We start from the raw sequence: 22359 nt of genomic DNA on the forward strand, positions 1-22359 counted from the left end.
CCTCTCCCCCAAAACCTTCCCACCTTGGTACCCGAATAGAAGAGGAGCCCTTGGAAAAACCGTATGGCTTGAGTTGTGAGGGCGCGGGCTCAGCACGCCCTGAACCAGAGGACCGAGTTCAGAGCCCCCAGCCGAGCCGTGCCACCACCCGCCCGGCCAGCCGGCCGCCCACGCAGGCGATGCCCGAGGGGTGCACGGCGCCCCCCGCCCGCGTCCCCCTCCCCAGCCGCTCCCCACCGCGGCCTCGGCCCTGGCCCCGCGCCCGGAGCCCTGACGGAGCCGGCACAGCCGGGCAGGACTTTACCCCGGCAGCCCGAGGTGGCACCGCGGCCCCAGCCAGGGCGGGGAGCGTCCCACGGGAAACCAGGACGGAGCGACGTGGGGCTCGGTCCCGGCTCCGCCACAGAGTCCCTGCGCGGCCCCGGGCACGTCACTTCGCAGCAGCCGGTGTCCCCACCTGCGCCGAGGGGGAGAGGCCGCCTGCTCGCACCCCGCTCTGCCCCAAGGCCAGGCACCCAAACCCACCACCCCTACAACACCGGGAGCCACGAAACCCCCCACGACCCACCCGTGACCAACCCCCCGGTGACACGAGTGGGGCCAGCCTCCCCCTAGCCAGCGGCCAGCGAGGGCTGGAGAAAGGAGCTCTCCTTCCCCAAAGACCCAGGGTAAAGGAAAAATCCACCCGAGACCGGCCCGCGGGAGAGGCGGCCGGGTCCCGGGCAGCCCCACGCAGAGCTCCCGGCGCGGCCGGGCCGGACCATTTTTAATTGAATTTATCTTAATTGAAATTTTAATCGCTGGCAAGCCGCCCGCAGCGAAGGGCAGCGCAGCCCACCGGCTCCCCGGCCGGCGGCAGGGCTGGGCGGCGGCGCGGGGGCACGGACACACGGACAACACGCGTGTCCCGACCCCCGGGTGGGCCCCGCACCTGCCCGGGCTCGGCGGGACGGCGGGGCGGGCGAGGGGCGCGGGCGGGACCGCGGCGGCGAGGCGAAGCGGGGGGCGCGGGACCCTCCCCGGGCGCTGGGCACTCACCCGCGGCAGGTCCCCGGGCCGCCGTGGCGGCTCGGCTCGGCGCGGTCCGGCGGAGGCCCCGGCCCCGGCGGCGAGCGCGGGGCGGGCGGGGCGGGCGGCGCAGCGGGGCGGCCGGGCGGGCGCCGCCGAGCCCAGGCATCGGCGGGGGGCGGGGGGAGCGCGGGGCGGGCGGGCGCGACACACACCGGCATTAGCCAGGCTCCATCGCCGGGCTGGGGGGGGCGGGGGGTGACGTCACCGGAGCCGGACCGGGGCGGTGCGCGCGCTTGCGCGCCATTCAGCCGGCGGCGGGGCGGCGCGCGCGGGCACCGGGCACCGGGCGGTGCTGGGACGGCTGTGCGGGCACCGGGCACCGGACACTGGCTGTGCTGGGACGGCTGTGCGGGTGCCGGGCACCGGCTGTGCGGGCACAGGGCACCGGGCGGTTCTGAGACGGCTGTGCGGGCACTGGGCACCGGCTGTGCAGGCGTGGTTGTGCGGGCACCGGGCGGTGCTGGGACGGCTGTGCAGGCACCGGGCACAGGGAACCGTCTGTGTGGGCACCGGGCAGTGCAGTGACGGCTGTGCGGGCACTGAGCACCGAGCACCGGGCACCGGCTGTGCAGGCACCGGGCAGTGCAGCACCAGCTGTACGTGCACTGGGCACCGGGCGATGCAGTGCCTGCACCGGGGAGGACAGCGAGCGTTTGCACCGGGCCTGGGCACCGGGCAGGCGATGAGTGTTGGGCACGTGCGGGGGGCCGGCGAGGGCCTGCACCGAGGGCGTGCAGTGGGTGCGTGCCCGGGGGGTCAGCAGGCGCTGCACTGGGGCACGTATGTGCTGGTGGGCCAAGCGTGCCACACGCACCGAACATGGGGAGGGCGACGACCGAGGGACGGTGGGGATGTGCAGCGGCCACCGAGAGCAGTGGATGCCCCACGTGCGCCAGGGCGCTGCACCCCCAGCCACACCTTGTCACCCCCACAGCCCTGGGGTCCCCCAGCTCGGCGCCTCACCCCAGCCCCAGCGGGTAGCTTGGTGGCTGGAAGCGCCCTGTCCCATCCCGCTGGCAGCCGTGGGCCCCAGCATTGAGGTCGTTCCACCCAGTGTGGGGGGCTGCTGTCGTGGCTGGGGGTCCCACTGCAGGGCGAGCGGCTCTGGGCACCGCGGTGCTGCCGGGGGGTGCTCTGGGGATCACCAAACCGCTGTGCCCCAAGGGCTTCGGCAGCAGTTCATCATAGCGTGCTGCGAGCGGGTCGGGGATCAAATGGAGCACCAACTATTTCTTAAATAAAGCATGGCTTGGAAACATCATCTGTCTTGAAATAAGACACCAGCTTTGGACAAAAGATAAAAGATTTTCCAGCTGCCTAAATGTGCACGTCATCCCACTTTTCCTGGATTCAGAGCTAATGGTTAGACAGAGCGCACAGTTACATCCATGTAAATATGATGTTGCTTATCTAAAGCTGTTGGCTTTAAAGCACAGGTTTATTGGCAGCTGGGACAAAAAAGCCAAGGGCTCTCAGTGCATCGCAAGTGCAGAGACTTCGTTTTTCAGGACCATTTCAGTGCTCAGGGCTATCAGTTCTCCCAGTTTCAGAGCGGGGCTGGATTTTTCTGCAAGCCCTGGCTCTTGGAGCCACGCGACTGCATGGGAATTGCAGCTTTCTGGTTTTTCTTTTTAAGTAAGCTTGAACCCTTTGTGTTTACAGAAGAAATGTGAACTCTTAACAGGTCAGAAACTAGGAGCCAAGTCAACAGAGCCTGTTTATAAACCAGAACGGATGGTTTTTAACCAGTCCTGCAGCCATAGCTCAGCTTTTTCAATGCTTGCGATTGGCAACGGAGGATGGCATTTCCTCCTCTTCAGGCAAAATGGCTTTCCCACCCACTCCATCACATGCCAGGCCAATCTGACCTGGTCTTTCTGGGAATAGGAAAGAAAAAAAAAAACCAAAACCCCATCACTGTTTTCCTGTTGTATTCCTGGCTCCAGAGCCAGCACTTGGAGCAGGACACCTGAACCTTCCTCCCTGTGGCTTTCATGGGATGAGAATTTCACCCCATCCAGCTGTGCCAACTTGGCATTTCTGCTTCTCCTCTCACTGTTTTGCTGAATCACCCCTTTCACAAACCTCTGGAGATCTTTGTTGATCCGGGGAAGGGAATGGGAGCCCCTGGCCAGCTGAGAGGGGCAGGAAACTCTGCCAGCCTTCCCAGTGCTCCCCTGCTCTTAAAAAGCTGCTTCTGTCTGCTGGGAGAAGGGGCCCTGATAAGAGGGAAGCCCTTTCTTTGTATTCCAACCTCTGGCGGGATTCCCTGGAGGGTGACAGCGAGGCAAGTCAGTTAGGGATGACAGCCCCGCCAGCAGCAGGGAGCTGCTCCAGGGAGCTGCCTGGCACAAGGACCTTGGACCTGCTGGATTGATTGACAGCTGTCAACCGCACACCCAAGATGCCCAGCCCAATAAACACAACGGCTCTGGCCATCTCTCACCTGGCATTTGGTGCTTGCAGCATCGTGCTCAGTGTACAGCATTCGGGAAAAGGCATCTGCTGACTCCTGCCTGGATTTTGCCAGCATCTTGGGAAACCCCACTGTAAGGGGGATGCTGGTGAGGTTTAAGGAAAGCGCAGACCCAGGGAGAAAGGAATAGGCCAGTGGCCATCAGAAGACTGTGCCCCAGAACAGTGAGGTCCTGGAGCATCCTTTCAGTGTGGGAAAGGGAGCAGGAGAACATGGCTCCCTGGGTCAAGGGTGGGAAGAGGATTTGGATGCTGCTGAAAGTGGCTTAGCAAGGTAGGCTTCCAGCCATCAAACCTTACTGGTGCCCCCAGCTATGAGGTGAACCCCAGGGCTGGAAGGATTTCTTCTGTCCCAGCCCCAGCTCCACTTGTTTGCACAGCAAAGCAAGATCCTTTCTGTCAGCTCAGTTCCCCTCCTGTCTGAGAGAGCTTCTTGCTCCTCTGCAGCATCTCTGATGAGCTGAGCTGCATCAGGTCTCGGCCAGCATGGAGGCAGGTGGGTTGGCCAGCTTCCCAGGTCTCTCTTGCAGCTGGATCATCTGCCCTCCCTCCAGATGTTTCACCCCAGACCCATGAAGAAGCAGGGAGCAAGGGGGACATCCAAGGAGAAGTGTCCCAAGGGACTGCCGGGCTGCTCAAAGACAAGCTTAAGCAGCTGGGAAAATCCCAGAGAAATAATGTGATGACTGAGGGAGGAGGCAAAGCCCCCACCTTGGAGGCAGCTGAAGAACTGGCTGTGGCCTGGCTTGTCTGCAGCAGCTGTCGAAATACAAAGAGGGGGTAAAACAAGCCTGTCTTTGACACGGCTTGTCCCCTCTCCCAGCCTGCAACTGAAGACACAACTTGTTTTTCTGGGACAGAGGAAAATTTAGGAGTCTCCTGGGCAGCAAGTGCCTGGGGTGCTCCCAACTGCCAAGTGGATGGATGGAGTTTTTCTGGGAAGGCGCTGGAAGCACTGGGATCGTGGCTTCCAAGACTGTTGGCCAGCATAGGCACAGCACAGCCTGTGAGGCAGCACTGAGGGGCTCAAGCGTGGCTGGCCCTGCCGCTGCCCAGTGTGGGGTGAAGGCTGTGATCTGAGATGGGTGGGGAGTGCTGGGGATGCAGGACGAAAGCCGCCAAGATGGACACGGGCGTGAGCTTTTTGGAATGCACGGAGCTGAAACTATTGCATCTCGGTTGACTAATAAAAAAAGCCATCTTGTTTTGCAAAGGCTCATTGCAAACATCTGCGGGTTGTAGAGTTCCCAAAAGGGGGAAGAAACCTCTCCCTGTTGGAGCAGCTCCTGGGGGGAGGATGCAGAGGGTGCACAGAGAAACTGGGGGTCTCAGGGTTAGAAGCCCAGGGAGTGATGGATCTGCAGGACTTGCCTTCCAAAGAAAGTAAGTGGGAGCAAGAGGGGGTATGAAAAGCAGCTGGCAGGAGCCAAGAATAATTGTATGGCTTTGCAAAAAATGACCATGGCAATTAAAAGTGCTTTAAGATTTTTTTGGAGGAGAAAGAAGGAAAGAACAGGTAAGTAAAGTGCCCCAGGACTGGATTGCAAGGTAGCATGGAGGGAGGTACAGACATCACCAGTGCGGCCATGGCACAATTGGGGATCTACTGGGGGGGACTGGTGGATGAGCGAAGCCTGGTGTGTCAGGAGCTGGGCATAAGGGCCAGCAGGGAAAGCCAGCTGAGCCAGGAGCCTTGGAGGTAAGTGATGGGGGAAGCAGCTTCTGCAGGGTGCCCCTGTGTCCAGAGGGCAGGAGCTTGGAGCCACAGCACGGCTGAGCAGCCTGCGTGCTGCTGCTGGCTTTGCCTTCTCCGCCCTCACCTGAGGATGCATTCAGCTGGCTAAAGAAGAACTGGTGTCCTGTGCTGAAATGTCCTCTGCAGCATTTGTGACCAGGTACCAGGTCTACAGCCCAGATTTATCCTTTTGTGTTCCAGACCCAGGGTTTGCAGGGTATAAACCACTGCCCTGGGTGAGACCCATGCCGGTGGCATCACCAAGCTCTATGCGAAGACAAAGGACAAAGCACCTGAGGTGTCACATCCTGAGGTTACAGCAGGCTCCTTCCCTGCGGGGCATGAGCGCCTGGTGACCTGGCAGTGGGCTGCAGGGTTTGGTGGCAGCCCCCCACCCCAGGCTCCCTGTAAGCCCTGCTGGGGTCAGCAGCCGGTGCTGCACGGTGCCAGCCCACCCTCCTCGGGGACCACAGCCGTGCCTGGCCACCCACAATAGCTGCTTTCAGTCCAATTTCACCGAGGGATAGAGCTTTCAGAAATACTAAGCTGCTGGAAAACACTTCCTTCCTCAGCTGATTTGTCACAGCCTTTAGGAAAGTTTCCACATTGGGTCTGGAACCTTGCACCCAGGCTGGGCTTGGGGTGGCATGGGTGCAGGGGGGGTTGCCGTACCCCCTGCTGCCATCAGCCCTACCAGTATGGCACAGCTGAGGAAACTGAGGCACAGGGAGGTAACGGCGCTCGCCTGGGAATGAGCTGCAGCGTTTCTGTAGATGCACCCATCAGCTGTGACCAGCCTGGGTGCTTCGGACCCTTCTCCTCAGGGACTAAAGAGGTCCTCAGCAGCCAGCCTCCAGCTCCGGTGCTTCCCTGCTCTCACACAGCAACGTCACCTCCACGAGTGATGAGTGGGAGAGCCCTGCACACTCACCGGTGGAAAAGCCTTTGTCCCCCAAGTGCCACCAGCTCTCGTGCAGACCAGGAGCCACAGCCACACAATTCACGTCACCCCAAACATCATCACAGAGGGTGCTGGGGAATCCCCTGCACAGCGAGTCAGGGGGTTGTGGGGCAGAGCCAGCGCCAGCCACATCCCTGCCCTTGGGCAGTCATAGTCCAGTGGGAGCCACTTTTTTGGGGCACAAAAAACCCCCACTGCATCAGTTTCTCACCTGAGCCCCCCTGGCTATTCCTCCGTTGCTTCCCCACTGCTGTCAGGCCCGTTGAGAGCTGGAGAACCTCAGTCTTCTTAAACCTCTGCTTCTTTGTGCTTTTCTTTCAACTCATGCTCTCTTTTCTCCTCCCACTGGAGATAATACAGGGCAGAGGAGCCCCTGGGGCTTGGCCACCCACTCCCTCCCTTTATGCCTTGTTAAAACTTCACTGTGGGCTTTGGTGGTGCCTCTAAAATGATGCTCGGTGCTTCTTTGTGTCCCAAAGCTTTCCCAAGGCTGTGTGTGTGTGTGAATTAAAAGGAAAACAAAAAAACCCAAACACCCTTAAAAGGCAGAAAGCCACAATGATGGAGGTGGAAGGGTGATATGGAGCTGCTGGTGTGCAGGGTACTCACACCCTGGGACCTGGTGGTGCAAGGAGGGCCTAGAGGCTGGGGAAGGGGAGGGAAAGCCACCACCCTGTGGTGACAGTGCTGTGGAGCACCCAGGAGTGCCAAGGATGGCAGGCCAGGCTCCTTGCGGCATACGGCACAGCAGCAGCCTTGAAGGATTTTGCAGGAGCGGGGGTGATGCTGTCCCTGTCCTAGCAGGTGCTGCCCTGATAGGAAGCGCTACCTTGCTCTGCTTGCCCAGGGGTACAGGCTGGCTTGTGGAAAAAGGAGGTCCCAGTCCAGTCCCAGGCTGCACAATGAAATAAACTCACTCGAATTCACTCTTCCAAAGTTTGCAAAGTTTACTGAGGGGCAGCTAAAATTATCCCTCAAAATCCTCCAGAACCTTGGGTTCTGGTGAAACCTTATTCCTCCCTACAAGCACCACACACCAGCACCTTCCACGTTCCTCCCAGTCCAAACCTGACCAAGGTGCATCCGATCTTACATCCAGGATCAATTAAGTGAGCAACACAGCAATTATCACCCTACTCACCCTTCGTGGTCCTAGTCCATATGACCCTACAGCACTCCCTATAGCCCTATGGAGGAGGGAGAAATTAGCGCCTGGCATAGGCTCCCTAGCAAGACACTTCCCACTCTGAACAGTCCTTAGCCTGGCTGTGGCTACGTGAGGATGCTCTCCAGCTATTGCAAGGCAGTTTTTAAGGGGCAGAACTTCCCCAGAGCTGCACAGTCAGGCTCTGCAAGCGCCTTTTCCAGAGAGCTTAGTCTCTCCTGGGGTGCTGAGAACTAGGGCTTTGTATAGTTTGTGCGTGGGGGGCTAAACGCTGGGAGATCTGGTCTGGAAAATGAAAGGACTGTCTTTGGAAATTGCAGCCCGGTGGGTCGGGCTGTAGTGGCCTTGCAGGATGGTGGGGTGAAGAAGGAGGATCTCCATCAGTGCAGGGCAGCTGGCAGCTCTGCCTGAGCCACTGGAGCAAACAAGCAGGTTGTAATGAGACACATGAGCTGGTTGCAATGAGGCACAGCTGCTCTGTGCAGGTGTCAGCTGCCTCCCCAGATCCACCCTCCGGCCTCCCAGGAGCCCTCATAGGCTCAGCAGGAGGCAGGGCATGGGGACTGGGTGCTCTTTGGGAGATGGGGCCCTCCCCTTGCTCAGGTGAGAGGAAGGAAGCAGTAAGGAGAGGAGGAGCTGAGGGTGAGCAAGCTTGCTGCAGGCAGAGAGCAGCTCCCGGGGTTTCTGGGCTGGTTGCCCCAAAGTTGAGGAGTTGCTGAGGTTCAGCAGCTGCCCAGGTAATGGGGAAGGTCCCGAGTGGTTTGCAGCATGTGATGGATGGGCAGTGTGGATGTGTGCAGTGGGAAGAGCGTGCTGCTTGTGGGGTGGCCCAGCTTGCTGCCACCTAGGAGAAAAGCAAGCTGGTGTTAGCAAAATATCTGGCTTATTTTGGGAGGCTTTCTAGCTGGAGAGGTGGATGTGAGCTGCGTTGCCTCCGTAGAGGAGGCTTGCCCCCTCTGCAAGAGCTGTGCTGGTGAAGGGCTGTGATCCTGCTGGTCCTGGGGTTGAGGGGTGGGGATGCTCCGTTCCTCATGGGGTTTATCTGTTGAATGTGCTGTGGTGTCCTCCAGGTGGCTTGAAAATCCTTTCCCTCCTGCCTGGTCTACTTATTAATCTCTCTCCAGAGCACAGCTTATTCTTCATCTCCCTAACGGACCTCTTCCACCCGTGGTGGGGCTGAGGGCTGCAGGGAGGAGTCTGAGTCTCTTCTCTCTGTTCCCTGCTTCCCTCCAGCTGCCCTGGGTGAAGCACACAGGGAGTTAAAACCCAGCAAGCTGAAAACTGTACCAGAGCCACCCTCTTTCCCCTGCCCTGAGCTCTGGGGCTGAGTGTCCCCAGCAATGTGCAGGGGCTGCTTGAGGAGGGGGCTGCTGCCCGTGGAGGCAATGGGGCACGAAGCCCTGGCGGGGGGACATGGCCCCAGCAGGAGACCCTCAGCAGTGTGTTTTGCTGGGTGGCTGCAGTGCTGTGTTAAGCCCTTGCACCCTGTGTTCCCATGAAGGTGCTGCTCAGCATGGGGCTGTTCCTGGGGTCTTTTTCCAAGCCCTGCAGGCTGTGCAGGTTTATCTGCCCAGGGTTTTCCCTATGTGCTTTTCAGATCTGTCTCAATGCAGATCCCAGCTGGGAGCCCATCAGCACTGCCCTGGCAGCAAGAGGGCCAGCCTGATTGTTCTTCCTCTCCAAAAATTCCTCCCCCTCTCAGCCAGGAGCTCTCTCCTGTTTGCTGCCAGGCCCCGTGGCACAGCAGGGAAGGCAGCTGGAGTGCTGCCCATCCCGGCAGCGATGCCCAGGAAAGCTGGGCTCAGCAGGTTGGTGAGTGGCCCCGTGACCCTGGCCCCGCTCACAGCAGAGCTGATGGAGGCACTGAAGCTTCGGGAGCCAGCTAGGCTTCCCTGCCACCCATGCCGGGGAGGATCGGGGCTCTGGGATTATTCCTGGCTGGCAGGGGGGACAGGGCATGAAGCAGGGACCATGTCTTTCCACGCAGAGCACCTTCCAGAAAGGATGTCTGGGAACAGGACGGGGCTGAGCTTGCGCCAAACGGATCGGAGAGGCTGGGTGCATGCTGGGGCAGAGGGCTCGGAGGGTGGCACGTGCTTGTCCTCATCCCTTTGGGTAAGGAACCAACTCTCCCTGCCCCCTGGGTTGCATGTGTACTGGGGGCTGTGCTGAGAGCCCCCTGGGAACACCATGCCATCGGCTGATCGCCCTGCCGGCACAAAAGGCTTTCTTTAGTCCATCTGTGGTCCTTCTGAAGTCGTCATCCTGTGTCCTCATCCTCTCCTTGGGACAAGGTGTGCTGTGGAACCGGCAGCTCAGGGCCCAGCCTGTGGTGTGCTGGCACCAGGGCCATTGTCCTGCTGCTGCTGTCCCGCTGATACCGGGTGCTCAGCAAATGGAGCAAGGGACTCCTCTGGGACCCACACCCAGCACCCCGACACAGATGCGCAAGAAAATACTCCAGGGACTTCAGCACGTTGACCAGTAGGCACTGCCAGCGGTGGGCTGCTGGAAGGGGAGCTGCGTGAGAGCTGTTTGGAGCCTGCGTGTCACCTTGTGTGGCCGGAGACATGGCTGGGCTGCGAGCCTCAGCATGGGCCATGCGAGTCTGGCTTTGCAGCCATGCTGTTGCTCCAGCATGGCAGAGGGGAATTGTTTGCTCGGGGAGCGAGCAGCTGAAGGATATGAGCAGGCGAGGGGATCAGCAGGCAGGGCTTTCCTTCCATGTGTTCTTGCTAATGAAAACCAGGAGCTGTGCAGCCTTGGAGTGCAGCAGTGCCTTGTGAAAATGGTGTTGCAGAGCTGCCTGGGTGTCCTCTGGGTAGCACGGCCCCTTTGCTGGGATTCCCTGGGAAGCTGCAGGGTGGTGGCAGGAGCCCAGGCATGGAAACCAGGGATTTCTGGCTTGAACAAGGGCCATGTCTGGCCGATTCAGCAATGCCTAGGTGGGATGCCTTCCCCTCCAAGTAGGAAATGTTAGGTTTGGACTTTGTTCAAGGTGAGCACATGGTGTATGCAGCAGCTCCTTGGACTTACCACCTCTCTGCCCCAAGCCGAGGGTTTTTTTGGTGGTGGTTGATTTTTTTGTTTGTGGGTTTGTTTGGTGGTTTGTGTTTGGTGTTTTTTTTTTTTAGGACAGCTCAGGGCAGGAGGTCTCCTGCCAACCAAATTCTTTTTGACTGGAATGTTGACAGCTTGACTGTGAAGTGTTGCTGTGAGGTACTGTTTGCTCTCCCAAGGGGCAAATGTGATGGTGCATCCCAACGGCAAAGGCACCTCTCCTCCAAGCTGAATGCAATAACTTGTGTTCTGGCTTCTGTCCTGTTTTCTGGTGCTCCCAGAGGCCCTAGCTGATCTGTATCAAGGCCCTTCATGTGTCTGCCTCAGTTTCCCTAGATGCTTACCTGTCCCCATGATGGGGCTGTGTTTGCAACTGTGAACTGACTCTACTTGAACAAACTCACATTGCATTCAGCTGCTGGAGCCCGCTTCCCGCCAACCTGAATCTATTCCTGTCTCTCATCCACAGTCTCAAACAATGAACTACGTGGGGCAGCTTGCTGAGACAGTCTTCGTCACGGTGAAGGAACTGTACCGGGGTCTGAACCCCGCCACCCTGACGGGCTGCATCGATGTGGTCGTAGTGAGGCAGCCCGATAACTCCTTCCAGTGCTCCCCATTTCACGTGCGCTTTGGGAAGCTGGGTGTGCTGCGCTCCAAGGAGAAGGTGGTAAGTGGTGGCAACCCTGGGACTATGCTTCTTCTCTGGTATCTCTAGACTTAGGATCTTCCATAACCTGTGGCTTATGGAAGAACTTTGTTTGAGGGGAATGGGAGCCCTGCTGAAAGGATTGCTTGCCAGTTTTGGGAGGGATGCCCCCAAATGGAACCCATCCTCCTCCAGGGAGGACTCTGCTTCCCAGGAAAACTGGGAGAGGTCCCTTGCCTCAAGGGACTGGGTGGCTGTGAGCTACCCCAACCCATCCCCTCCCTGGGGGAATGCCCCCTGTACACTGATGGGTGAGTGTGTTCAGATGGACACGCTTCTTCTGCCCCTTGCTAGGTTGACATTGAAATCAACGGGGAGCCTGTGGACCTGCACATGAAGTTGGGTGACAATGGAGAAGCCTTCTTTGTCCAGGAGTCGGAGGAGAATGAGGTTGGTGATGAAGTGTTGCTGGTCTGTGTCCTGCTGTGACCACCTGGAAGTTCAGGGTTGAGGTGGAAGGACCAGGTTTGGACTGCTCTTCCTCCCCAGGGTGACTCCGTTATCCTGCTCTGACACTTTGTGTGTCTGGAAAGGTTCCTACTCAAAGGATCTCATGACCAGTGTGGAGGATCTGGGCTGTGGAGCGCTGTGAGGGAAGCATTAGACCAAATATCTGCATCTCAGACTGGCCTCCATCAATGGGCATGGCTGCTGGCCAGTCAGGCAGATATCTCCGGGCTTGGCCTCTTGGGGGATCTTGTGACAGGGACAACAGTGAGCCAGATGCTGTGGCAGGCTGCCTGCTCCACTGGGAAGCAGGACGAGGCTAGTTGTGTCTTCCAGAAATCTTGGCAGCTCTCTCCCAGGCTGACTTGTGGTCGCTGCTAGCTTGGGCTGGGTTTGAGAACAGGGAGAGGGCTCTGGAGCCAAAGCCCATCTGGAACCTTTGTAATTCTGGTCTTGTGGTGCCATCTCCTGCCTGCCTGTCCTTGCCCACGTTAAAGGCATCTTTAGCTTGTGGCTGGATAACCCTACTTTTTTTTATTATTATTTGCAAGTTGTATGTACAAAACTCTTCCTTTTAGGCCTAGCCACAAAACCACCCTCAGGCTGAGGGCTCAGTGGTGCTGGTTGTGCTGGTGGAGCATGTTGCATAGGTGAGAGCCATGAGCTACTGGACTAGAAAGGAGGGTGCTGGAGCTGATGGGCTGTTCCTAACCCTGTTGCAGGTCAATATCCCGTCCTGCCTCTGCACATCCCCCATCCCCACGGAGCAGATCCCAGAGGATGTCGCTCAGCCCTCCCATGGGCAGGAGACCTCCACTGCCGAAATGACCTCACGCAAGAGGAGGCGACGCAGGAGAAAACCCAAGCAGCAGGAGGTGTCTGACTTGGAGTTAGAGGGCTGCGAGGACACCAAAAATGAGGTGTCCATGGAGGAGCTGTGCAAGCCACCAGCCCCAAGGTAAGCTGCCTCACCTGGGCAGGGTGATGTGATGGGTCAGGCCCATAGGTTCACTTGGTGATGCCTGGCAGTACTGAAACATTGGGAAAGCGTTTCCGAGCTGGACCTCGGCCTCATGTGGAGTAGCAAGTCAGTGGAGATGGTCAAGTTGGGTATTGTCAGCTTTCCAGGACAGGAGGCTGGTGCCTCAGGGCAGCACGACTGACCTCTTCCCTCCTTTGCAGTGGTTCAGTGTATTTCTCCTCTGCTGATCTCCCCGAAGAAGAAATCGGATCATTGGAGTCCCCAGAGATTCACCCTTACTCTGACGGGGAGCTGGCCTCTGTGGACAGGTAACAGGCAGAGCCAAGGCAACCTGCTTGCCTTTGGGAGCAGGGGATGGCCGTGTGGCTGGGAAGGTGGTAAGGAAAAGGCACTTGGAGGTGTCCGGAGAGGAGGGTTTTCCTGGCTTGATAAGGTGCGGCTGGAGGAGAGCTCGGAGCCCATGGGGAATGCTGCTGGCCATGGTCACAGATGCAAGAAGCCTGCCCTTACAGGGCTCCCCCGCCTCTGCTGCTGAGCTGCTCCGGGACAACCAGTGGCCCAGCACTCTGCTTCCTTGGGCCTGAGCTTCCCATAGGTCTTCCTGATTTTTAAGTCATAATTTTGAGGCGGAACTGATTCTATAGGAAACCAGCCTTATAGGGTTCTCAGACCTAAATATACTTGCAGTGGTAGGAAAGCACGGGGCTGTGGAGTAGGTGAGGTCCCATGTTGCCTTCTCTTCTTGTAGTCCCACCCTGAGCCATCCATCTCCTCCTAAAAGTGATTCAGAACTGGAGATCAGGCCGCAGGAGAGCTTGGCTCTAGGGGCTGAATCCCACATGCAGTGGACCTGGGGAAGGCTCCCACAGGTGAGTCCCTGCCCTTGCTCTTCTCTAGCAGCTGGTGGGAGAGGGGCCTGCAGAAAGTGGAGGAGGCTGTGGCCAGGCAGCCTCAGAGGAGTTGGCATTTTCTGCCTGATGCTTTGGGCAACTTCCCATCCTCAAACCTGTTCTTCTGCTTTCCTTGAGGTGAATAAATCTGAACGAGTTGAACCAGCCAAGTCTGCAAAGACCACTGCTACTGCAGCAACTGCTGTCTCTGCAACGCTGGTCCTAGTGGATGAGGCAACCCATCTCGTTGCCACCTCTGAAGGTCTGGGAGGTGGTCCAAGCCCAGCAGGACCTCAGAGCATGCCTCGTTCCTCTGCAGTGTCTGTTGTTGAGCCAACACTGGTACCCCAAAATGGGGACATCCCCAGTGCTGTGGGAGCCAAGAGCTTGCTGGAGGCCTCCTCAGCCCCACAAGAGAAGCAGGAGGGAGGCAGGGCTGTTGTGCCAGAAGTTCAGCCAGATGTGGAGCCTTTTGAGGGAGCCACTGCTTTGAGACAGGTGGGCTCAGAGGGCCCCGAGCTGGAAAGCCAGAGGAGAAGAGGTGAGTGTGTGACTGGTGCTGCTGGAAGCGATGTTTGAGCTTGTGTCTGTATGTGACTTGGATGTGGGGCTGGATTGTTCATTCACCGTTAACTCCTTCGTGACTGCCCTGGGAATCGGAGGTGTGACGTGTCTGCTCTGCCTTCTCCAAAGCAAGGGAGCTGGTAGCACATAAAGAGACATTCCTCAGGTTTCCTCCTTTCAGTGACCACCCAGCTCCTCAGGAAGGCTTTTGTGCCTTATATTTCCTGAAGTCCATCCTTGGATGTCCCTGCTTTTACACGATTAGAAGATTTCTCAGCAGCATGGACCATACCTTTAATTTGAAGTGTCTTGGCACCACCTGGCCTGACTAGTGCCCCAAGCCCACCAAGTTGGGTGGAAAAAATCACACAGTGAAGCATGCATTTGCCTCCCTTGATAATGTATTTGAGGATTTTTATGCTGTTACCTGTCCTAACTAACCTTACTCTTCCAGCCGGCATAAATTCAGAGCATAATTATCTCCCTGAAGAAGAGATGCTTGGGATCCCCTGTGTAACAAACTGTTACCTTGCATGGTGCTAACTTCAGATTATCATGGCAGGACTTTGGCCTGTCCTTTGTGTCTTCTTGGCAAGCAGTCTTGTGCCAGTGCAGGTGTCTTGAGGTACTTCTGTTGCTGTTGACATAAGGCAATTTTTCAAGTAGGAAAAGAGATACCTTCTTTCTGGTACATGAATAGAATAGAGGAAAATGCTGTTAGCTTTCTCAGTAGATGCTGGGTTGGTTGGAGAGGTGATTCAGCTAAGCTCTCTCCCTTCTGTTTGTGCATTGAGGAGCCATCAAAAGAAGTCCTCACCTGGGTCCTAGTGATGTTTACCTGGAAGAGCTCTCCAACCTGGATGAGGAGCATGTGGGGCTCTATTTCCCCAGGAGGTATGGGTTGGCCCAGCTGGCTAAGCTCAGACCTTCTTGAGCAATTCCCCTACAGCAAAGGATGGAGGAGCATCTAAAGCTATTGCCTAATGTTGCTTCTTCTCTTGCTGGTAGTGACACAGAGAAGAGTTCAAAGCCTGTGGCAGACCCCAGCAACCCTCTGTGTGCCCAGCTGCCATCCAGCCAGCCCGCCAACAGCCCCACGGACTCAGGCTCAGATTTGCTGCCCACCATCGCCCTGTCCCTGTGCGGAGGCCTGGGGGGCAGCAGGCAGATCTCCTGTGGTAGGTGGGAAGGAGGGGGAAATCTGCTGTCCTGAAATCCATTATACACACCAGTGGCATGACACTGCCTCTGTCCCACCAGAAAAGTTCATGGAGCATATGGTCTCCTACCAGCAGTTTGCTGAGAATCCAGGACTCATCGATGACCCAAACCTGGTGATACTGATCAACAAGAAGTGAGTGCCCTGCTCCTCCTGCTGCTTCATCCCAAGATGACCAGTGTGGCCCCTTTGTCCCTACAGAAGCACTCCTGTAGGAGTGTGACTGCACCCCAGACGAGGATTATACCGTGGTAGTTGTGGGAGGGGACCTTCTGGCCATGCTGCAGGACAATGTGGAAATAGCTCTTGCTCCAGGAATGATGATGTTCCTGTTCCTCTTGTTTCTTCCAGGTATTACAACTGGGCAGTGGCTGCTCCCATGGTCCTGTCCCTGCAGGCTTTCCAGAGGAACATTCCCGAGGTCAGTGGCACAAGACATGTACTGGCCATGCTTCTCAGCAGGGCTTGCAGAGTACAGTGGGGCTACAAGAGGCCAAGCTTCCCATACGGGGCTTTGCAGGCAGTCTGGGGCAAAGCCAAACATCACTCCAGTCTTCCAACCCTGAGGCCTTCCTTTCCCCCACAGGGACCACGAAAAGGGGGGCTTTTAGATACCTGCGTACCACTGACACCTGGAGAGCAGAGATTTCCTTGTCAAAAATCTCCTATTCTGATGGTTGTGTCCATGTGTGGATGGCCAGAGCCAGCAGCCCTGGCAGCCTGGAGGAGGATTTGGGACTGCGTGAGCCCACTCTAGGGCTCTGCAGACCTGGCTGGGATTGTATGGAATAAGGCACCCAGATATACATTGTTTATCCAACCTGCATGAAGGGAACAAGTCATTGTACCCTTTACCCCAAAACCTTCTCTGCTCAGAATGCAGCGAGTCACACACTTTTTTCCTGTGAATAAATTTGCAAATGAAAACATGTCTGGACAAGGGTGTCCTTAGCCTGCGGGCAGCTGAGCCTCCCTGGGCTGAGAACTGACCTTATCCTGTGTTCTGCCACATCCACAGAGCGCCATCGAGCAGCTGGTGAAGGAGAAGATGCCCAAGAAAGGCAGCAGGTGGTGGTTCTCCTGGAGGAGGAGAGAATTCCCAGCAGAGGAGGTGTGTTTGCAGCAGTGGCTGTGACGATCATGTCCCCAGGAGGCAGGTGTCATTCTGGTGGCTGGCAGGGTGGGGGGAAGGAGAGCAAGCAGGGTCCTGGGGCTGGCCCAAGGGTGAGTACAAGGCAAGGTGACTTCTGAAGGTTGCTGCTGTCCCCTCAGGTCTGTTAATGCCTGAGCAGCTGAACACCACCGGTAACCCAATAACATTGTAATGGTGAGACACCTTGCCATATGCCCCTCACACCACAGCCTGGGCACCACATGTACTTGCTGCTCTCCCTGCCCCATCACAGCACCATGTTGTGGTTCATCTTCCACGGTGCAGTGTCCTCACAAAAGCAAGGGATGCATTTCCACCTCTTTTCTGGTATTGCCGCTCCAAGAGGCGGTAGAGCAAAGCAGCCCCTCTTCCAGCCCTTGGCACTGAGGTCCTAATGATGCCACTCTCTGCCTGCAGCAGCAGCAAAGGCCAGGGAAAACCAAGACGGGGATGCTGCAGCCCAGCTCTGCTCAGCAGAGGTAAGTGCCTCCCTCCCAGGGTGCCTTTAGGAGTCTGTGCATGCTTCTGGTCTCTTTTTCTCCTAAATGACCAGTTATCCCCAAGTGTACCTAACGTATGAGAGCTGAAAGCTCTGTTAAGGCTCTGGCTGACCCTGGTCCAGCCAAGCTCCTCCATGGCCGCTTTCTGGTGGGTGCGTTGTCCTGGGTTCCCTCCAGATCTTCCCTGGTACTCATGGGGAAAGCTGTGGTCTGCAGAGTAAAACAAGTATGGTCTTCCCTTCTTTGTATAGGCAGGAGGAAGAGGGATCATCTAGTGATGACGGGTCCCTGCACCCTGGGAACTTGTTAGCAAGGGATGCCCCTGCACAGAAATCTCCACCAACCTACAAGAAATCCCTGCGGCTTTCCTCTGAACAAATTGTATGTACTTCATTCCTCCTTCACTGCCTGCTTGTGTGTTTAGGGGTGAGACAACCCTTAAATATGGATTTCTCTACTCCTGACCTCATGATTTTTTTTATAGGGCATTTAAGTATTTTGCCCTCAGTGGCTACCCTATGGATGTCTGGGGTCTCTGGCATCCAGTGGATGGCTCTGGCCAGGTGGCAGTCAGACCTCTAGGAAGCTTTGGACTGGTGTGAATTGGTGCTGGTGTACCACTTCTGTTCCCTCTGCCACAGGGAAGGCTGAATCTGCAAGATGGCCCCAACGAGGTGGCATTCAGTGTGACAACCCAGTACCAGGGCACGTGCCGCTGTGAGGCCACCATCTACCTGTGGAACTGGGATGACAAGGTGGTGATCTCAGACATCGATGGCACCATCACCAAGTAAAGGGCCTTTCTCCCCCTGGACATCCCTGTTCCTCCCTGTTATGGGAAAGTGTCCTTTCACAGCTAGCATAAGAAGCTGGGAGGGACCACAAACCCCATCCAACCCACCAGGTTGGGTCAACCTAACCTGGTCTCCTTTTCTTCTAGGTCAGATGCGCTTGGGCACATCTTGCCGCATCTGGGAAAAGACTGGACTCATCATGGGATTGCTAAGCTCTTCCACAAAATCCACATGTAGGTATTGGATCGACTGAGGCCAAGGGGAAGTGGGAGGATGATGGAGGAGAGGCTGGGTGGGAGCCAGAGTCAGGGCTCCTTAACCACTGATGCCGGCCAAAATAGCCTGATCACCCGCTGTCAGTGATGACTGATGTTTGCTGCGCTGTCTAGATGATGTCGGGGGGCACAAGCAGGGGGCTTCCCCTGGGAGCAGTTGTTTGCGTTGCCTTCCCTGAGAAGAGTGTGTGTTGGTGGGGGCTTGGCTGGGGAGGTGTAGCTGAGCACCGAAGGACGGACACGAGACCGCACCGGATCACACCCGAGAGGCCACAGGCATCGCCGAAGACCTTTGCCTCGCTGTGTAGCAGCAGCACGGGGGTCCGCCCGGCGCCGCAGCCCCGTGGGGCCGTGCCGGTGGCCTCTCTGGGCACCCAGCTCCTGCTTCCCGCACCCACGGGGACCCCCGCCCCGACGTGCGATGTGGGGCTGGCAGGGGGTCCCCACGGAGCCCGGCCACCGGCTCCATCCCTGGCACCGATGGCCACTAAGAGGCACTGTGGGCCCGCGGATGGCTCGTCCCGGCCCGGGGCTGGGGGGGACACGGGGCTCACGCCCCCGGGGGGCTGCGGGCGCGGGGTGCGGTGGGGGTTTGCGGCCACGTCTGGTCCCGCAAAAGCAGCATTCCACGCCTGCCCGGGGGTCTGCACGGGCTGTGCCCAGCTCCCCAGGAGCCGCGGGCAGCCCGGTGCATGGGGGTGCTGGCCCAGGGGTCCCGCTGGGCTTCGCAGCCCGGTACGTGCTCCCCCTCCAGTGAGGCAGGTGGGGCTGGTTTTAGCCTGGGTCTGGGGGCCAGTGACGCCACCTTGCTTGCTGAAGGGCAAACAGGTCTGGGCTTAGGGCAAGTGCTTGGCTCCGTCCTCTTCAGGGGAGCAGGGGGTGCCCTGTCCAGGGCGCAGCCTGGAGGGTCCCCTGTGCGCTCTGTAGGAATGGCTACAAGTTCCTCTACTGCTCAGCCAGAGCCATCGGCATGGCACACATCACCAAAGGCTACCTCAAATGGGTCAACGAGCAAGGCTGTGCCCTCCCCAAGGGTCCCATCCTGCTTGCCCCCAGCAGCCTCTTCTCTGCCTTCCACAGGTACTGTGTCCTCTTCTCCTCCCCAGCCCTGCACCTCCTGCATCCCTGGGGATGGCACCCCCCTCCCCTCGCTGAGGGGTGTCACAGCCTTAAACTGCCTCTGCCCCCTCCCTGGGGCAGGATGCCTTTCACCGGAGGCAGCAGGGGAACTGTGGGTCTTCCCTGCAGCTTCACGGTGAAGTGCCTGATGCGTGGAACCCTTCTTGCCCCCCAAATTGCTGCCTTGAGCCCCGGACAGCCTGGCTGCCTGCGGTCCTGGCCAGCTGATGCTACTACGACCTCTGCTCTGTGCGTCTGTCTTGTGCTGCAGGGAGGTGATTGAGAAGAAGCCGGAGGTGTTCAAGATTGCCTGTTTGATGGACATCCAAAACCTGTTTGCGATGAAGGTGCCCTTCTACGCAGCCTTTGGGAACAAAGCCAATGTGAGCAGGTCTCCTGGGGTGGAGGAAGGGCTCGGGCTGTGGTGGTGGCAGAGGTGCCTCGTGTAGCCCTCACACCTCGCTGGCCTTCCTTGGCAGGATGTCTATGCTTACAAGCAAGTGGGCCTGCCGGAGAGCCGCATATTCACAGTCAACCCCAAGGGAGAGCTGATCCAGGAGCTCACAAAGAACCACAAGTCTACGTAAGTGACGTGCTTGTTCCTTGGGTTAACGTGGCTTTAACCCTGAGGAGCATCTCATGAGGAAGAAAAGTAAACAAAACCCCAGTGACTCCAATGCAACTTCTTTCTTGTCCCCACAGGTACGAGCGTCTGTCGGAGCTGGTGGAGCTCATCTTCCCTCCCCTGGGACAGGGTGGCAGCATTGCTCTGGTGTGTCCAGAGTACAGCCACTTTGCCTACTGGAGGCGTCCACTCCCTGCTGTTGACTTGGATGCCTTCTCCTGACCCCATTACCTGTGGAGACCTGACCCAGGGCTCTCCTGCGTGTCCTCTGCCAGTTCGGGATGCTCCATGTGCATCTCCTCCCTGTTTGCTGCTCAGGCATTTTGCCCTTCTAATAGGGATCACATTCTGCACTAGAAACATCCCTTCTCAGGGGGCCAAAGAGGGGTAAGAGGGAGATCTGACCCCACAAAAACTCCAATCACTAAACTAAAATTCATGTAAGCTGGGTGTCATCTTCATGTTCTTAACACCTATAAAGCCTGGCTGCCTTTTAAAGGTGGTGGTGGTGGGTCATGGTCTTATTTACTGATGAGCCTCTGGCATAGCTATTGCTTCCTCCAGTATGACCAGTGTTCCCAGACAGTTCAGCTACCTCCAGTTTGGTAGCTGATGGACTGAAGCTGTCTGTGGCTTAACTCATTAATGTAGATGGAAGCTGTTGGGGTTTTGAGTGTTCTTCACCAACAGCAATAATAAATAAGCAGTGCCTTAATCTAGGCTGCCTGTTGTAGCCCTGTGCGTGGAAGTGGGAGCCAGGCTGGGTGTCCTTTTGCAAATGTGGTGGGGTTTATCCTGCTGAAGTGGCCTGCGGGGGGGCGTCCGGTCTTGGTGGAGATGTGGGCAGGACTTACAGCTTCCTCAGCCTGTGGAGCAGCTGCACTAGAAAAGGACTTTATTTTGATTTTATGGTTTTTTGCCTACTACCTTCAGGTAATGTTGCAAAACTGATTTAATGCAGGAAGCAGGCTCTGCTGCTCTGTGTGTGTGTGCAGGGGCTGAATGTCTCCTGTGCTGGCACAGCCTGCCACAACCTTGTGCCAGGGCAGGAGCTGTTCCCACACCCCTACACTGGAGCAGTTGGGGAAAGCTCAACTGTCCTGAAGCAGGGTTGGGCTGGGACCCTGTCCCCATGGCTGGGGGACTTCTCTGGAACTTGGCTGCCAGCATGGTGCTGCCTTTGGCTGGCTGGGTGTACCAGCTCCAGGAGCTCTCGGCTGTAACTACATAAAATAAAACAAAACAGGCGGGAGCATTGCTGGGCTCCTTCCTCCACTCTGGCATCCACCTTCTCCTTCCCTGAGCGATGTGCTGAGTGTAAATCACCCCCCAGCCTGCCTGCCTCTGTGCTTTAACTCTAGCTCTGCTTTTCTGAAAGCCACACAAGTCATTTTGATCTTGGAAACCTCAGCAAGAAATACTTTATTTTTTTTTTCCTTTCCAGTACAAACACTTTCTCAGCTTTTAAAATTTGAACAAATGTACAAGGTTTTAAAAACAATAAAACACAGCCTTTTAAGAGGATCAGTTATCAACTGCCTCGGAAAGCTGCCCATGCAAGGACAACGATGGGGCACCATCTCCTCCTCTCTCTGCAAGCAAAAAAAAAAAAAAAATAATTAAAAAAATGCCCTATTTTGTATGAAGTTCCTTTCACTTTTTAAACATGAATAGCTGAGAACCGAAATGCAAACTGTCCGTAGCTTCAAGTGACTAGTCAGGAACAGTCCAAACATAGCACCATTTTCTGGAAGGTCAGACTTCTTCCTAGTCCTGGTTCTGTTATGGCCAGTTCTGGCTCCCTCAGTGCTGGAGGAAGCTGCTGTCCAGCTGCTCTCTCACCCAGCCCTGGCCTGGGAAGGTGTGAGTCTGCCCCTTGGCTTAGTTTTCTCTTTGGTTGCTGCAGCCCTTTTTCTCCCTGTTGTGAGAGGATTGCAAAGTACCAAGGATTGGCTTGAGACACCTTCCTTGGGCTGAGGGGAAAAGGAGGAAAAAAAAAAAAAGGGGGGGTTGTGGTCTGAGAGCAGGTTTTGCAGGATGCCCAAAGGTAGCTGGAGTTTCTTGTCAGCTGGAGAAGTGTCTCAGCAGCTCCAGCATGGCTCTAAATCAGCAAAGCCCAGAGCAGCAATAGTGAAGTCGGGTGCTGTGAGCAACTGGCAGCCTGTGAGATGGCAGGATGGAGTGGTGGGAGACCAGGTCCCTTCTCCCTGCTCACACAGCTGGTGGCCCGTGCTCCCCTGGCAGCAGAAAGAGCTTTTACCACTTCAAGGTAATGTGACGTGGCCAGCTAGACTTGGTGATCCCTGTGGTCCTCAGCCTGGAAGCATCTGTTTCAGGGAGCTCATCCAGCTTTTATGGAGGAGAAAAGGCACCCGGATGCATCTGTGCTGGGAGTTGCTGCTGCTTTGCGCTGTTGGAGCACAGAGCTCCTTTGTGGGATGGGGGGACCAAGGGGGAATCGTGGTGTAGAAGAGCAGGGACAGCCTGGTGAGGCTGATGGGCACTGTGGGAGCTGAAGGCTAGCTGGCATGGGAGGGTCCGTGAGCTGCAACGCTGAGCTGGTAGGAAAAATATGTTCCTCTGCTATAAAGTGCCAGAGCTGGTGAGACAGAGGT

General features: G+C 57.0%; 2 protein-coding genes across 3 annotated transcripts in view; one reads left to right on the top strand and one right to left on the bottom strand.

Annotated features, from left to right (window-relative positions):
- The window catches only part of ZHX3 (zinc fingers and homeoboxes 3), a 50488-nt gene extending 49283 nt beyond the window's left edge, over positions 1-1205 (bottom strand). For both annotated transcript variants that reach the window (XM_056353641.1, XM_056353642.1), the window contains exon 1: positions 1039-1205. The gene's annotated coding sequence lies outside the window, so the exon portion shown is untranslated. The remainder of the gene's footprint in view (positions 1-1038) is intronic.
- Positions 1206-8043: 6838 nt separating this feature from the next.
- Positions 8044-20397, top strand: LPIN3 (lipin 3). The gene is made up of 20 exons (XM_056355064.1): positions 8044-8144; positions 10937-11137; positions 11471-11566; positions 12346-12581; positions 12806-12913; positions 13354-13474; positions 13634-14036; positions 14854-14953; positions 15068-15237; positions 15320-15413; positions 15630-15699; positions 16297-16389; positions 16849-16910; positions 17183-17312; positions 17573-17721; positions 17872-17958; positions 18928-19080; positions 19391-19502; positions 19599-19702; positions 19822-20397. The coding sequence occupies exons 2-20, from the start codon at positions 10946-10948 to the stop codon at positions 19964-19966; spliced, it is 2625 nt and encodes an 874-aa protein (XP_056211039.1). The 5' UTR covers positions 8044-8144; positions 10937-10945; the 3' UTR covers positions 19967-20397.
- The last annotated feature ends 1962 nt before the right edge of the window (positions 20398-22359 follow it).

This window comes from Falco biarmicus, chromosome 10 (assembly GCF_023638135.1).
Source record: "Falco biarmicus isolate bFalBia1 chromosome 10, bFalBia1.pri, whole genome shotgun sequence".
In the NCBI taxonomy this organism is placed as follows: domain Eukaryota; kingdom Metazoa; phylum Chordata; class Aves; order Falconiformes; family Falconidae; genus Falco; species Falco biarmicus.

What these genes read in the sequence shown, in the direction of transcription:
- LPIN3 (XM_056355064.1), top strand. Translation starts at nt 10,946, where the DNA reads ATGAACTACGTGGGGCAGCTTGCTGAGACAGTCTTCGTCACGGTGAAG. An exon ending in TGCAAGCCACCAGCCCCAAG is followed by an intron (nt 12,582 to 12,805) that starts GTAAGCTGCCTC and finishes CCTCCTTTGCAG; the next exon opens with TGGTTCAGTGTATTTCTCCT. An exon ending in ATCGATGGCACCATCACCAA is followed by an intron (nt 17,722 to 17,871) that starts GTAAAGGGCCTT and finishes CTTTTCTTCTAG; the next exon opens with GTCAGATGCGCTTGGGCACA.